The sequence below is a fragment of the Peromyscus leucopus genome, chromosome 3, assembly GCF_004664715.2.
Source record: "Peromyscus leucopus breed LL Stock chromosome 3, UCI_PerLeu_2.1, whole genome shotgun sequence".
Classification (NCBI taxonomy): Eukaryota; Metazoa; Chordata; class Mammalia; order Rodentia; family Cricetidae; genus Peromyscus; species Peromyscus leucopus.
Genome location: NC_051065.1, coordinates 151,641,098 through 151,655,986, shown reverse-complemented (window position 1 = coordinate 151,655,986; position 14,889 = coordinate 151,641,098). Strand labels below are relative to the sequence as shown.

At 47.5% G+C, this 14,889-nt stretch overlaps 1 protein-coding gene across 20 annotated transcripts in view; it reads right to left on the bottom strand.

Annotated features, from left to right (window-relative positions):
* The window catches only part of Cacna1c (calcium voltage-gated channel subunit alpha1 C), a 659,151-nt gene that overhangs the window by 493,925 nt on the left and 150,337 nt on the right, over nucleotides 1–14,889 (bottom strand). For all 20 annotated transcript variants that reach the window (XM_037204209.1, XM_037204213.1, XM_037204211.1 and 17 more), the window contains exons 2-3: nucleotides 10,812–11,133; nucleotides 5,893–5,998 (exon numbers count right to left, since the gene is read on the bottom strand). In XM_037204209.1, the coding sequence (XP_037060104.1) occupies nucleotides 5,893–5,998; nucleotides 10,812–11,133 (428 nt within the window). The remainder of the gene's footprint in view (nucleotides 1–5,892; nucleotides 5,999–10,811; nucleotides 11,134–14,889) is intronic.

Sequence of the window (14,889 nt, the reverse complement as noted above, 5' to 3'; positions counted from 1 at the left end):
GCCACGTGCAGGCCTCTCCCGGGGCCCCGTCTGTAGGCCCTGACTCCTGCAGGGCACACCTCTTCTGACAGCCCCCACTCTGATTCTGCTCACACCCACTGACTGGCTTTTTTTTTTTTTTTTTTTTTTTTTTTTTTTAAGGAGGGCTTGCTCTGTAAAAGTCCTTGTGTGTGTACTGGCCTAAGCTTTCTCTGTCCTTCTGCAACCTTGTGCCTCCTCTCTACGTGAGTGAAGAGGTATGCAGAAGTGAGCAGGGGCAGCAGCGGCGTGGCTCATGACTGTAGTTATGCAGTGCATGCATTACAGCTCTCGTATACTCACAAAGCATGGCTGCTGAGTGACGATAACACACAGATGGCAGCCTGAGAACCCGCTTGTCATGCCGCCATTGTTGTAGCTGTACAAACCCAGAGAAAGACAGCTCACTCCCAGGCAAAACTCACTACGATGGAATTAACTGCAGATCACTGACAGGAGTGTAGAGAAACACACACAGACATTGTCAGTCATTCCTCAGACCTGGCCAGCAGGACTCACACTCACCTCAGAACTTGGAGTGGTCAAAACCCAGGACAGGCTTTAACCTAGTGCTACCCAAGAGTGGGGACACACCGAGTCCCTGAGCTGATTGACTAGTGGCAGGGGACGAAGGCTGAAGTCCACAGGATCTTCCCTTCCAAGCTCACTCTCTATGCATCAGCATACCCAGGTTAGAGCCCCAGCCACACAGCCATCCTCCTGCATTAGAGTGACCAGGAAGCGCCTTCTGATCTCCTCTGTACCCTTCTGAAGCAGAGGCCATCCAGAGGCATCGCAGATCCTAGCATACTCCCAGAAATCTGGGGGGAGGTCTTCAGTTCTAAAGGACAGAAGTGTTTGCTGGCCCAGGGCACCAGGGCATGGCTCCATGCATCTCACAACCACCTCATCTAACCTTCACAACAGGTTAGGGTATGAGTTAACTGCCCCGATTCTACAACAGTGCATGGGACTGTAAGCTCCCAAGCTTGTAGCTCCAAACTCCGAAGAGGAAAAGGCCAGGCTCATATAATCCTCCGTCCTGTTCTGTTTTCCTCTCTGATGGCACCTGGAGCCTGGCTCTTGCTTAGAAAGTATGTGGTACATATTCTCCACAAACATCAAATGCCAGCATATCCTCTTAACATTCAACTCCAGCCAAGTCTTTGTGAACTTCAGGATTTACAGAGAGCCAGGCATTCTGCACACACAATAGGTTCTCCTGGCCGGCAGAGGCTATTCACCAGGCATGACAGACTTTACCTACGGAGTAACAGTTGTTGGCAGGTGGGGCTCACAGTGGCAGGGCTATAAATGGTGTACTTCATAGTGGGTGGCATGGTCAACAACAGGACAATGATTAGTAAAGAGACAAATGTCATGTCACTGGCCAGTTCAGCCTCACTGTCCTTCAATAGCATCAAGAAGAGGTAACCAAGGTGATGTGACAGCCAAAACATATGCTAGATGCAGCATATGATGCATAAACTTACTTAAAGAAAGGAACTACCTTCAAAATAAAAATACAACTCTACTCTACTGGATTGTTTCTCATCTGTTCACAAAAGTAAGCGAAGTGTTAGAAATGGGGATGGGTGGAAGCTGGTAGAGCTGTAGGAGAAACCGAGAATAGAGGCAGGCACACATGTGAGTTTACAAGTTCTGTACCGGGGCGAGCATGCTTTGCTAAATAAATCGCTCTTGCACCCAGCAGAGTGGGAAAGCTCAGGCAGTTGACATGTGTCATCTTTCTGTTTGGAGCCTAGAGAGAGCTGTGGGTAGACAGAAACCGACTGTGTAGGGAGCTGAAGGTGGAGTCACTCATACAATAGAGAACATTCTAGATCGCTTTTCACAAGAGCAGTGCATGCCCCCCCCCCTTGCTTCAGAAGCAAGAAGGGAAACAGCTAAAAATACAGACTACATGGGCCCCACTCCAGACTCAGGACCAGGGTAGGGCCGGGAACATGTATCCTGTCAGGTGCCATACAATTCTCAAGCCAGAGAGTTTGAGAACCACGGCTTCAGACACATCTCTGTCTCTTCTCTGCTGTGCTCAAATCAGGACCCTGAAATGGCAATTCCTTACTAAGATAAATAAAGAAGGTATTAAGCTGCTGGGGGAATTCTCAATCTTCATTCCAGGGGCAATGAGCAATTTTGTCAGGGGACTATTTTGGCCAGAGAGCCTCAGTGAGCAGTTGTGATAAATCCACTGTGTCAAGACAGGTGAAGCGCACACTCAGACTAACATCCCCTTCTCCTTGTAGGTTAAGTTCACCTCAGCATCTCAGTCAGCACCGTCTTCTTGTCACCAGACTCTGATTGCTATAATGACAAGCCTGGCCACCAACCAATCCCTACTGGATACTTTTTAATTCCCAGTCTCCTTTGCCTACAAGGCTCCACTTGTAGTGAGGGACTTCACTTTCCAGGGGTCCTTCTCTCCACTACTCTGCAAACAGCAGTGCTCACAATCCAAAGTGATCTTCTGTTTCTGGTGCTCTCTGTCCTGTGAACCCTTCCTCTCCCTCTTCTCCCCTCCCCCTCATCTCCCTCCTCATCATGAGCTAGAGTTCCCAGTCCTCCCATCACCCACAAGTATCTCCATTCACATGTTCCACAGATCCTCACTAGGCCAGTCTCCCATGTACCTTACATGTGACCCTCCCAAAATCCTTTTAGATTATAACACAGGGCATACATATCAACATCCCAAGACCAGAATGCAGGTGGTCATAACAGTTTGTCCCTAATTCCACCACCCCATCTCTGGGCCTGCTGTTACTGTCCACTGGACCTTGCAGCATTTCATTCTCTCTTCGTATGCACTAAGCACAATCTAAACCACCTCACTCATTCTGCAGGAATCTCTCCCATTCTCAAAGACTCAGGGGACTCCTCATTGCCTGCAGTTAGGTCCATAAGCTAAACCTCCTGTCACCTGGCTCTTCCCATTCACTCAAAACCAGTACTGCACCCTGAAAAGTATGGGCCTCAGCTCCAAATACCTATTTTGACCTTGAAATCACCTCTCATAAGACTTTTTGCTGTGCAGACATCTAACTATGTATCACTTTCCCTATTAGTCACAGGTTCTGTCTCTTAAGGTATCCCAAATGCTTCATTGACTCCTGGTGTGAATGTTTACTAAATGACTACATAAGCCCAAGATGTACCTCTGAAAGAAGAGCCCGGAGAGAGAATGCCAGAGAAAAGTGGCCATGAAAGTCTAGGGAAAAGGCAGTGTTGACCTGGGGAGGATGCGTAGGACAGCGACAATAACAGCAACAGTAACAACCCCCAGAGTTGGCAATGCCCCATCTTTATCCCTTCCTACAGCGCTCTCCTAAGAACTGCTCCAATCTGACTCATTCAACACTCACCCCAAACCTATGAGGCAGATACTCCTGTGGCTATTGTTCCCACTTAACAGATGAAGAAACAAAGGCACAGATAATTTAAACAAATGACTGAGAATGGGAAGGGGCTCAACATGGTCTATGCACAATCAAAATCTCCAGACAGGCAGGCATAGGAGGAGATGCATGCTCATGGGCCTCCGCTGCAGGAAGTACTACCCAGGTGCAGAAGGGTCTAGAGCTGGAGAAGCAAGTCCCAGGAGTCACTTCCTCAGGAAAAGGTTTCCCATCTGTGTGAGGAGGCAGAGATGAGATCAAGGAAAGAGAGAGAAAAAGAAAATGAGAGGCCTAGGATCAGTCACTGGTGGTGTTCCTGTATATGGAGGAAAATAAGCCAAAAGCCCTGAGGGGAAAGAGCGGTGAAGACTTTGTCAAGGTAAGACGTGTTAGAGGGGGAAGAGCAGAGGCCACAGCACTCCCAGGGTGATCTCCACAGCAGAGCACTCCTCCCCACATGTGGGGTGGGGCTTGGCTGTTTGGTCTGTAGGGTCCTCAAATCCATCCTTGGTTCCCACCTCCCCCACCATCCAGTTGGTTACATGCCCCCATCTCCAGGACAGAGAACGGGGGTTAGAGGCATAGCCATCTCAAAGAATCATTTACTTGCCATAAAATCTACCCATCACTGAGTATCCAACTTGATTTTTTTTTTTTTTTTTGGTAAGTTCTAGTTTTAGAAACATTTCTTCATTCTGTTGTGGTTGGAAACAAACTGCCACCCCTCCAGCGTCTCCTGCGTCTAGCCACCCCAAGAGCAAGTTCAACACTGACTCCTTGTGATCACCTACCAGGCCTCCGTTCCACACAGAGAGAGGCTGAGGGCCTTGGCCAGCCAAGGACGCACTGGCCTGAGAAAGGATAGGAATTCTGTCTCTAACCAGAGCTGCTTTTGAAGTTCCTCCAGGTTAAATGATGGGACAAGAGCTCCAAGGAAGGACAGCAGAAGAGAGAGGCAAACACTTCAAAGAGCTAGAGTCAATGGAAGACGTTCCTGCTTTGGGATGATACCTTAGCTCATACTATCTTGGCATGGGAAAGATTTCTTTATTTTAAAAAACAAGGTCATACCTCCATTGGCTGCATGGACTCCGGCAAACACTTTCTGCCTACTGACCCCTAGCCCTGCCAACATTCAGTACTTGGTGCCTGTCTATGGGACCTTGGGAAGCTATCCCCAGTACGTGACCCCTGTACTAGCCAGGAAACACAGAAGGACCCCAACCCACACACACATATACAGAACATCGTCCCCAGTACAGGTCTGTAGCTAATCGCAAAAACTGAGGAAACTGGAGAGCACTCTAAAATGTGCATCTCATATAGCGGTTCTCAACCCTCTTAATGCTGTGACCCCTTGATACAGTTTCTCATGTTGTGGTGACCCCCCAAGCAAAAATTATTTCATTGCTATATCGTAACTGTAGATTTGCTACTGTTAGGAATCATAATGTAAATATCTGATATGCAAGGTATATGTGAACCCACAAGTTGAGAGATTTAATCTCTTTGGAGATGTTAAAGATGCTGAGAGAAAAGGGATCCCCCTTGACAACATCAGCAGCCACAACTACAGGGAAGAGAATCCCATACATTCTTGTTTCTCCTAAATCCACTTCATGCAAGAGTCCACTCTCATCTAATAGAGGGCACCAGTGCCAGGGAAGATGGTGGGTCTGGTGACCAAACATGCTTTGGGAAAATCACATGGACTACCAATGTCTTGGCAAGGCTAGGAGAAAGTCGAGATTTCTCTGCAGGCCTTTGCTGGAGCTCTCCAGGCAGCCCCCGCTCTGCCAAGTGCATTCCAGAGCTTGCCTCAGATGCCCAGACCAGCAAAGGCCTTTGCATTTGCAATGACTTCACACTCAGCCAAAAGTAAACACGCTCTCCACTTTTTCCATGGACAAATACTAACCCCAAATTGCCAGCATTGGCCTCTGGGCAATCCAAGTGGAAAGCCGCCTTTCCCAAGAAAATAAAGCCATTTTAACTCAATGATACCTCTTGGCCACAAGAGAAAACTTTGCTAAAAGCTTCCTAGAAATTATTTATCATGCAATCATGCAGGATGCTATGATCACACAAGCAAAGCCTAACAATGGAACAGTGGCACTCAAAATACTCACAACTGATGATCAAAGAATGCCGCCTCCAACACCCGCACTCAAGACTTTAGCAGTATATTTGTAACACACGAGACCTACTACTCTCACACCCATACACGCACACAGCTCACCGCCACCTGACTGGAATATTCTTTCCACAAGTGGAGTGTGATAAGGCAGGTACTGATTGGAATAAAAAGCAAAATGTCCCAAAAAATCCGAGCTGTGTTGAATGTCGGCACCATCAAACATACATCTCACTTCTCTCCCACCTTGCACTCAGAATCCACATGGTCTAAGTTCGGTTGCTTCACAAGCAGTAAGAAACGCAGAGGCTCCAGACTTACCAGGTTGGAGTTGGTGGCGTTGGAGTCATCTTCTGGGAAGGGAATATAGATCGCTAAGGCCACACAATTGGCAAAAATAGTCAGTAAAATAATTATTTCAAATGGTCTGAGAAAGGAGTTAAGGAAATCAATGCCATTGTTAACACAAGTGAAACAAACATATATCTATGTATTTTTTTTAATGAATCAAAGATTCGTAAGAATTCTGTTTAAACAATGCATTCCAAGCCCCTTGTATTCTGAAGAGAAACATATGCCTTTTAAGTGCTTCTAGTGGACCCCAGCCAAAATTTTTTCCTAATATGTCAAGAGCAGTGGAGGCCAGTCGCGTGCCAGAGTAAACACAGATTTCTAAATACTTCTTCCCCTCTTTTATTTATTTAGATTACATTTGATTTCATTTTCTTCATGTGGGCTTAGGGTAAAGTGCCCTTTCTGCCCCAGGAAAGATTCCCCATAGGGCCCCTATTCCATGACAGTTCGTTCATGCACTGTCACCGATGGACCCAAGCACACATGGTAAGGGAGAGCAGTGGGGTGGGGTTTTAAACAAAACGGCCCTTCATGGAAATCGACAGATTTTGCTTTTCAGTTTTTGGAAGAAGAGTTGAAAGTGCTCTACCTCCCTTGGGCTTAGGACTCCCCAAAGCCAGGCAGTATGTGCACTGTGGGTCAGAGGTAGGGACTGTCTCCCCTTGCCTGCTTAGCTCCGCACAGGACATGGGACACACTGGCTTTAGTGTACAAGGCTCAACTAACTGGTCCTCTTACTGCAAGTAGTGATGGCCTGGGCTATAGAGCATCAACCCAGGGCCCACTCACTAATAACAGCATAGTCTGATGCTCTCATGGAAACACCAGGGCAGGACGCAGTGAGCAGCAAGCTAACGTGATAGTACTCTTCTACTGAGACCACGCCACACCCACCACTGGAAGCAAGAAAGGGAGTCTTTACAGGAAGTCCCAATTTGTGTCCCCACAACAAATTGTGTTGTGTTGTGTTCCTAGCCTCTTTCACAGAGCCTCTTCTAAGTAGCTTCCTATTTAATGACAAAACTCTATGACCAAAAACAACTTGGGGAGGAAAGGGTATATTACAGCTTATAGATAGCCTGTGGTCTATCACGAAGGGAAGTCAGGGCAGGAACTCAAACCAGGAACCCAGAGGCAGGAACTGAAGGAACACAGAGGATGCTGATTATTGGCTTGTTCCTCAAGGCTTGCTCCACCAGCTTTCTTATACAATCTAGGACCACCTGCCCAGGGGTGGCACTGCCCACCGTGAGCTGCGCCCTCCTACATCAATCATTAATCAGGAAAACGCTTCACAAACTTGCCTACAGGTCAATCTGATGGAAGTATTTTCTTAGTTCCCTTTTCCCAGATGACCTGGACTTGTGCCAAGTAGACCAAAAACTAACGGGCACAGGCCCTAACAAGAGAAAGGGAATGGATGAAAACTGTAGGGTAGAGGAACCAACTAAACTCTTACAGAAATAACAAACTTTGAACCAAGAAGAGGCCCTGGAGATTACCTGTTCCAAACCTCTGAGGCCCAGAAAAGCTAAGAACTATGTCACAGGTGAGTGGTCCATACAGCACTGGAACCAGATTTCCGCCGCCATGTCCAGTGCTCTCCTCAAGCATTCAAGCTTGGATTCACAAGCTTGCTAGGCAAGGGCAGAGTTCTGCAGGCAGGGGGATGACTGCTTTCATGACAGATCCCCAGCAGCCGCATGGCAGAGCTGAGGATGCCTTGTAAGATGTGCCTTCATCCACACGTGTCTTGGTATCACAAGATGACCTGTGAGGAGGGCCTGACCAATCTCTCCTTTACAGACATGACCATCATCACACCGGCCCAAGATCCCCCAGAAGGCAAGGAGCAAGGCCAGCCTCAGAGTCCAGTCATACCACTAGGTTCACCCTTTATGACCTGCTACCCTGAGATGGCCAGGATTCAACAGCAACAGAGTCAGGAGCTAGTGTCAGGGAGGTGACAGCAAGGACAGGATCTAGCATTTCTCCAGAGCCTTCCTGTCAAGCTCTGTGATGACTGCCCCACCCCCCAGGCGCCAAGCACCTGGAAGGAGCCAGCAATCTCTACTGCTAATGGAGGACACTGAAGCTTACAAAGGTTGTGGTGTGCCTGGCGTCATCAAGTTAGCAGCCAGAACAGGACCCAGACCCAGAAAGTAGGTTGCTGAGTCAGTTTGGAGACCACTTTGTGCTGATCTGCCTGAGGTGGCCCTGAGGGCATTTCAGAAAGCTAGCTCTCCTAGCCCTCCTGCTTCGTCCCCTCTTCCTAACCATGCCCCAGCCTCCCCGGGGCGGTGACAGCCTAGACTGCAAGGTTCCATTCTCATTGTCTGGTGCCCTATCAGGAAGGGGACCGGAAGGTAGCTGAGCCAGGCCCCATGAATATCCACTCGCCAGATGTCCCCACTGCCTCTACAGGTCAGGGAGTCAAGCTTGAAGCGTCTCAAGTGCTGCCCCTACATGCCCTGCTACACGCACACATACACACAAGCAACCTACCCATCCCCACACACTAAAGCTCCAGGCTGACGCTGGAGGAGACTATATGTCAAGAAGACAAACAGGCAGATGGGGAGAGCTGCGGCTGAGATGCAGAGTAGCACCCAGAAAGCCTGATGCGCTCGTACCACCCTCGATGACAGCACCAGGCCCCACCTCGTCAAGAGTTGTTGAGTACATGAGGCTCGCTCCATATCTGTTCTAGGCAGTCTGGAACTTTCACATGGCTAATACCACGTGCCGCATTCTCTGCCTCTCCCCAGGTGGGAAAGCACCTTCTCACGGGAGGGTCAGCTACACTAATCATCCAGTAAGGGCTGCAGACTCAGGTCCCCTGTAGACCTACAATGGAATGCACTTTCCTGAGTATCAAGTCGATTGCTATCAATTCCCACCCAGTAACTGCTTCCATCTAGTAACCATTTCTACCTAGTAACTACGTATTCCCGCCTAGTTACTATCTAGTCCCACCTAGTAATTTACTATCTAGTACCACCAAGCAACTATCTAGTCTGACCTGATAAATCACTATCTGGTCCCACCTAGTAACTATCTAGTATCACTTGGTTACTCTCCAGTCTTGCCTAGTCCTTGGCCACACTATTTAGTACTGTAGTACTGCGAGTTTAGGAAAAGTATGCATTTGAATGTGGAGAATCTGGATTGAAAACAAACTGTGTCACCACCTGCTCTATGAATTAGGGGAAGTTTCTTGAATCTCAGGGTCTCCCTGCTCTCCCTTTCATAGTGGTTATCTACAGGGTCTCAGTTCTCTTGCTCCATGGCTCTGAAGGCAGCCTGATGGGCTGACCAAGTCCAGCTTCTTACCCATTCATGGACTACATGTGGCTTAGCAGACTGGACAATTTGGGAGCAGCCCTCGTTCAGAAACTGCATCCTGTTACAGTTACTTTTGGAAAAGGAATTCAAATATTCCAAGGAGTTCTGTTTGCTCCACAGAACCTTGTTTTCACCCTGGGTCATCTTCTTTTACCTTCCAATCACTACCAAAGGTCTTTAAATCTTTCCCTAGAAACTCACAAATGAAACTGAACACTCCATCCAGCTTGAAAAAAATTTGAGTTAAAAAAATTTTTAATTCAACTTTTTAAACTCAAATTTGAATCTGAGTTTTTAAAAAATACCCAGCACTAAGTCTCAGGGTTTTAATACTGTCTATTCCTAGTCATGTGACCTGGAGAGTTCCATGTGGCTTATTCCACCCCTGGTGGTAATCAGGGCTGAGCTTTGAGGTATTTTCCAGTGTAACTTAGTGCTCAGACATTAAGACTTGTGTCCATGGTGACAGCCCAGCCTTTTAAAGACATATTTTCTAAACATCCCTCTACTCCTGTCTGTGTGTTCGAAGTAGATACATATTACTATAGATGATGCTTTCAACTTTGGCTGTACCATAGCCGTGCCTGGAGCACTCTGCAGAATGTCTGGGGACTAGTGGAACCTGTGGCATCTAGAATTTGATAAACCTTCCCAGGTGCTGCCAATGCATAGCCCAGGCTGAGAACCCCTGCTGCTAAGCCCAAAGCCAAGAGCTAGAGCACCAACCACTATGTTCTCATGCATCTCCTGGCCCATTCACACTAGAAAGAGGTCAGGTTGTGAGCTACCACAACACCACGCTACAGGAAAGAAAGTTATGGAGCAGCATACAACAATAACAGATAGCTACATAAGCAGGTAGCTCGGATACAAGTTCATATTCCACCTTGATTATACACAGGGTCTCTCTAAGGTTACTTGGGACAGGTCAAGTATAGAAATGATAGAAAAGAGGGTAGATTATTGAATCTACTCTGAAAAGAAAAGTCAAGAGAGGATATAGATATGATATAGATAAAAATGTAGATTATTTAGAAATTCATCTACAGTCGAGTATCCCTTCTCTCAAATACTTGGGACTGGAAGTGTTTCATACTTAAGATTTGTTTGGATTTTTGGAATCTGCTCAGATTCATAATGAGAAATCTTAGGGATGGGACCCAAGTCTGAACTTGAAATTCATTTATGTTCTATATACATACACCTTATACATATAGACAACACAATTTTTTGTGCCTGCTTTTTGACTGCAACCTGTCACATGGATCAAACGGACAACTCCCCATTCGTGCTGATACTATAAAAGTTTTAGATTTTAGAAGAACTGAGATTTTGAATTTTTTTGTTTAGGGATGTTTGTAATACTAGTAAATTCTGGGGCCTTGTCCTCTGAGATAGTGACTCATAGAGCCTAGTGGGAAGGTCTAGAATTCTAACTTTCATCACCAGCACAGGTCTACGCCTGGTATCCCCAGAGGGCCGGCCAGCCCCTAGGTGCAGGTCCAAGGAACACCTTGGCCAGCCCCCAGCATAAAGGATATTTCCATTCAACGATGCTTATGCACGCCCTCCGGATGGGGTTCTTCAGAGTCAGGCAGAGCAGAGCACGAGGTGGCCGTGTGGCGGTCGTACCACCCTGCTTCTTGGGTTTCCCATACTGCTGCCGCTTCCGCTGTGTGGAACTGACGGTAGAGATGGTTGCGTTGCCAGCACTGCCCATGAGCTTGGCCTGCCGGGCGGCATCAATGGCTGCCTGCCAGGACAGCGCTGCCCCTGGAGTAGGGATGTGCTCGGGGGCGAGCCCTGCTGCTGCATTGGCATTCATGTTGGCATGAGCTGGGCGTGGGCTCCCATAGTTGGAACCTGCGAAGGGAGAAAAGACAACAGTTACTGTGGTGAAAATAGGCGCACTGGGGACACACTTTGGATTCCAGACACAATTTTTGAAAAACAAACAAAAAAAATCTTTTTTTTTTTTTTCAAGCTGTTGCAGGAACTTGGGAGGTAACATACAAGAACACTAATATGTATGCCAGGAAATCTATTCTAGGCCTTGCTGACCTAGTTCAACTGGATGACCTTGGACATGTCGCTCTCCTCTCTGGTCTCACTGACTTGACTTAGGCGGGTAAGAGGTGCGATTGCTTTCATAGCACTGAGATAGTGAGAAAAGTACAGGGGAAGGTGAGATTAATGCAACATACGGGCCCTAAAGTACTTCTTTATCAATGGTTTTAGATGAAATGGTTACTGAAGGAAGGAAAAGGAGAACAGGAGGGTAAGATACAGGAACTAGGAAGAAGGAGAAGTAAGGGATGAGCAGGTATTCCAGCACAGGAGCTGATGACGCAAATGCACAGTTCCCTGAAGAGTGTAAGAGTCTCAACCCCTACTCAAGCTCCAACAGCAGAAATAAACGTGTGGTGGGGGGTTAGGCTAAAGCAAGTTCACCTCCAGTGAAGTGATCTGGATACTGAATGCTCCCCTCCAAGACCACCCCAATGTGGTCCTAGGGAGGCACTATTGGGAGGTATTGGGACCTTGGTGGAAGGGCCTTCCCAAGCCCCTTTCTCCTACCACTGCGATGATTAAGTTACTTTAGTAATTTAGCTGTTGCTCAGTTAAGGTGAGTCAGCTATCTGTCTCATGCAATCAAAAGAGACCAACCAACACACTTGCACAGTGCGCAACACACTTGCTGGGTTCTGAAGTCTTCCCCATAACAACAGTCACTGGCAATAAATTTCAGCTGTAAGCCAAATGATTGACATCAGATTCCACAATGCTGATGGAAGGATTCGGAGACTTTTCTGGGCACAAGAGGGAAAGCTTATCATAATAGATTATCGTTGCCTACTGTGGACAGAGGATAAGGAGTGAGAAAGGAACAGATGCTATCTACTTATCACCCACTGGATATCAAGGCAAGCACATCAGGCCTTCTTTGGTACCAGCTGTCATCAGCCACCTGCCCAACTGTTGTCTGATATCGGTGGCATCAGACTTTAGCTTTATCCCACAGATCCTGGTAAAGTACCTCCATTGTACCCCTTCCCTGGCATATTCACCTCACCACACAGTCCCTTTACTCTCTTCCCTTCCTCTGCCCAGTGGCTCCAGGCAGCTGCTCCACCCCTGGGGCACAGTATATTTACCAGGATATCAGGCTTGTGGAGAATAGATGTTTCCCAGACTGAAGAGCCTCCTCTGTCACAGCTTGTCATTTCCTGACCTGTTCTCGATATATAGATAACGAGTATAAAGTAAGGAAGGCCCCCATGAAGGCTGGGAACTTGGGTTTTCTTATTAAGACCCCAGAGCAGAAAGCTGAGAGCATGGGTTTGGATTAGTCGAGGCAGCTGAAGCAGAGCTGCCCTCCTAAGCGGCAACATAACTGTCTTCATTCAACACACAAGAAAACAAAGGAGCGCATGACTCATTAAAGGTCACAACATGAGGCAGTGGAAGATTCTGCTGCACTCAGAACTCGTGGTGAACTGCCTCACTATACTCCTCCCTCCTCAGATCTTTCAACACTCCATACACACGCACACGTGTGTGCACGCACACAAGCACGGGAACACAAACACACCTCCTCCTGTACTTTCTGGGCTGAGGAGAAAGTGGTGAATATCTATATTTAATGAACAGCATCTCCAACACTACCACCTGTGGTGGCTTCTCGGGGCACCTCCCTGGTGACTGAGAGTGGAAAATATCCCTGCTTCTTTTTTTTACACTGGTGTGACCAGTTCCAAAGTGGCCCTGTGCCCCATCTTGGTTTGCCAAACTGGGCCATAACTTCATTCCCTCCTGCTTTGTTCTGTCTATGGCATGCAATTTTGACTTTGTAGACTCTATTTGACATTGATAAAATTTAGTAGTTGCTGTTTTAGCTCCTGGATTTATCTTCCCCTACATCTATAAAAGCAGCCATGTTGCCCTACTGCCAGCCTTGCGCACCCCAATTCCCTACTCATGTTCATGCATCACCATGGCCCCTAAGTCGATCACCCTCATTGCTCTCCTATCAGTTGCCTCATTTCCCAAACCAAGCAATGCGAGGGCTTTGGGATGACTCTTAAGAAGAAGGTGGAAAGCACTCATGTAAAAACCAGCAAGAGGTCCTGGGCACCTCGAGCAAGAGGCAGGATCTTCCTGAGAAAACCAGGGGGCCCACCAATGCCCAAGCCTCTTGGATGGACTCCTGGGCACCCTCACACTCCACGGGGTTCTTTATTTATATACCCATTTCCAGAACACCAGGATACCTCTGGAACATACATCTGGAGAAAGCAGAGGCCTGAGAGTTCAAGGGGGTTGGGATGTCAACAATAGGTCAAGAATACAGCTATCCTAGAATACTGCTATAGCCTTTGAGTGATGAAAGACACTCCCATCATAAGTGGCCACATGCAGGAAAGGAAGAAGTGTACTCTAAAGGTCAGTCTCCATGAGTGCTCCACTTTAAGGTCACTGTGACCTTGGCCTCTCCAAGACACTTTCCCATCCAGACCTGAGGTTCTAGGAGTGTCTCAAGGACACTGACAATGAGAGGTACAACCACCCAGGAGTGGGGACCTTCCATATATGTAGCAAGGATTCTGAATTCAGAGTAATACCATGAAGGTAGGGCAGCCCACATTGTTTCTCTGATGGTTTTTGTTAGCACAGAATCACCACCCAATACAAAGACCAATTTTCAAATTATAAGGCTGATTCAAAGCTTTTCTTCCTGGCTGCCAGCTGAACCAATGCCACCAGCTAAGTCTGATCTGGCTCCAGCCTTACTGGGCTATACCCACTGATACTCTGGTGCCCAAGAAAATCCCAGAATAGCATCTCAGCAGACTAGACCACATGGAAACAGGTAAGAGCTCTACAGCATCAACCTCTTCCAGATATAAGAAAAATTATTACTGCTAGTGACTGGGCTCCCTTGAAAAGAGCAGCATCCATGCCTACTACATGCAGGTGCTGCCTCTTCTCAGAAGGACAAGGACATAGCAAGACCCCAGCACAGACCCCTTAGCCTCATACCATCTGCAAGGGCCTAGAGAGATGTCCCAGTCAGGGAATGGACACATGCTTCCTCACTTCCCCCCAGTTGGAAATATGTTGAGGGGTGAAACAGTGAGCTATTTTTTTTTAAAAAAAATTCATTCCTCATCCCAGAAGATGCTCAATATCTATTGTTAGTGACTATAACAAATGCTTCATCTTCATTACATGAAGGTGGAAAACCTTCAAGAGGTGGGATCTGATGAAAGGAACTTGACTCGCTGGGGATATGTCCTTGAGGGAATGTAATAACCCCTTCCTGTCCTTTTCCTCCCCAGCCACCATGAGGTAAAAGGTCTGTGCCAGCCCTACTCCCTGCCCGTGATGCAGTCCTTCCCACAGACCTGAGCCAACAGGCCGTGGACTGGCTCTTCTAACCCCGTGAGTCAAAGTAGGCCGTTCCTCCCTCTCGGCTGTGGCCTCCGGTAGTTTCACAGTGACAGGAAGCTAACTGACACGGAGATAGACCACAGGCAAACATGACAGGTTACGTGATGGAGTCTGTCCATCTCCACCTTGAGCACTGAGTCCTTCCATTTGCTCCATGGATGGGGAGGA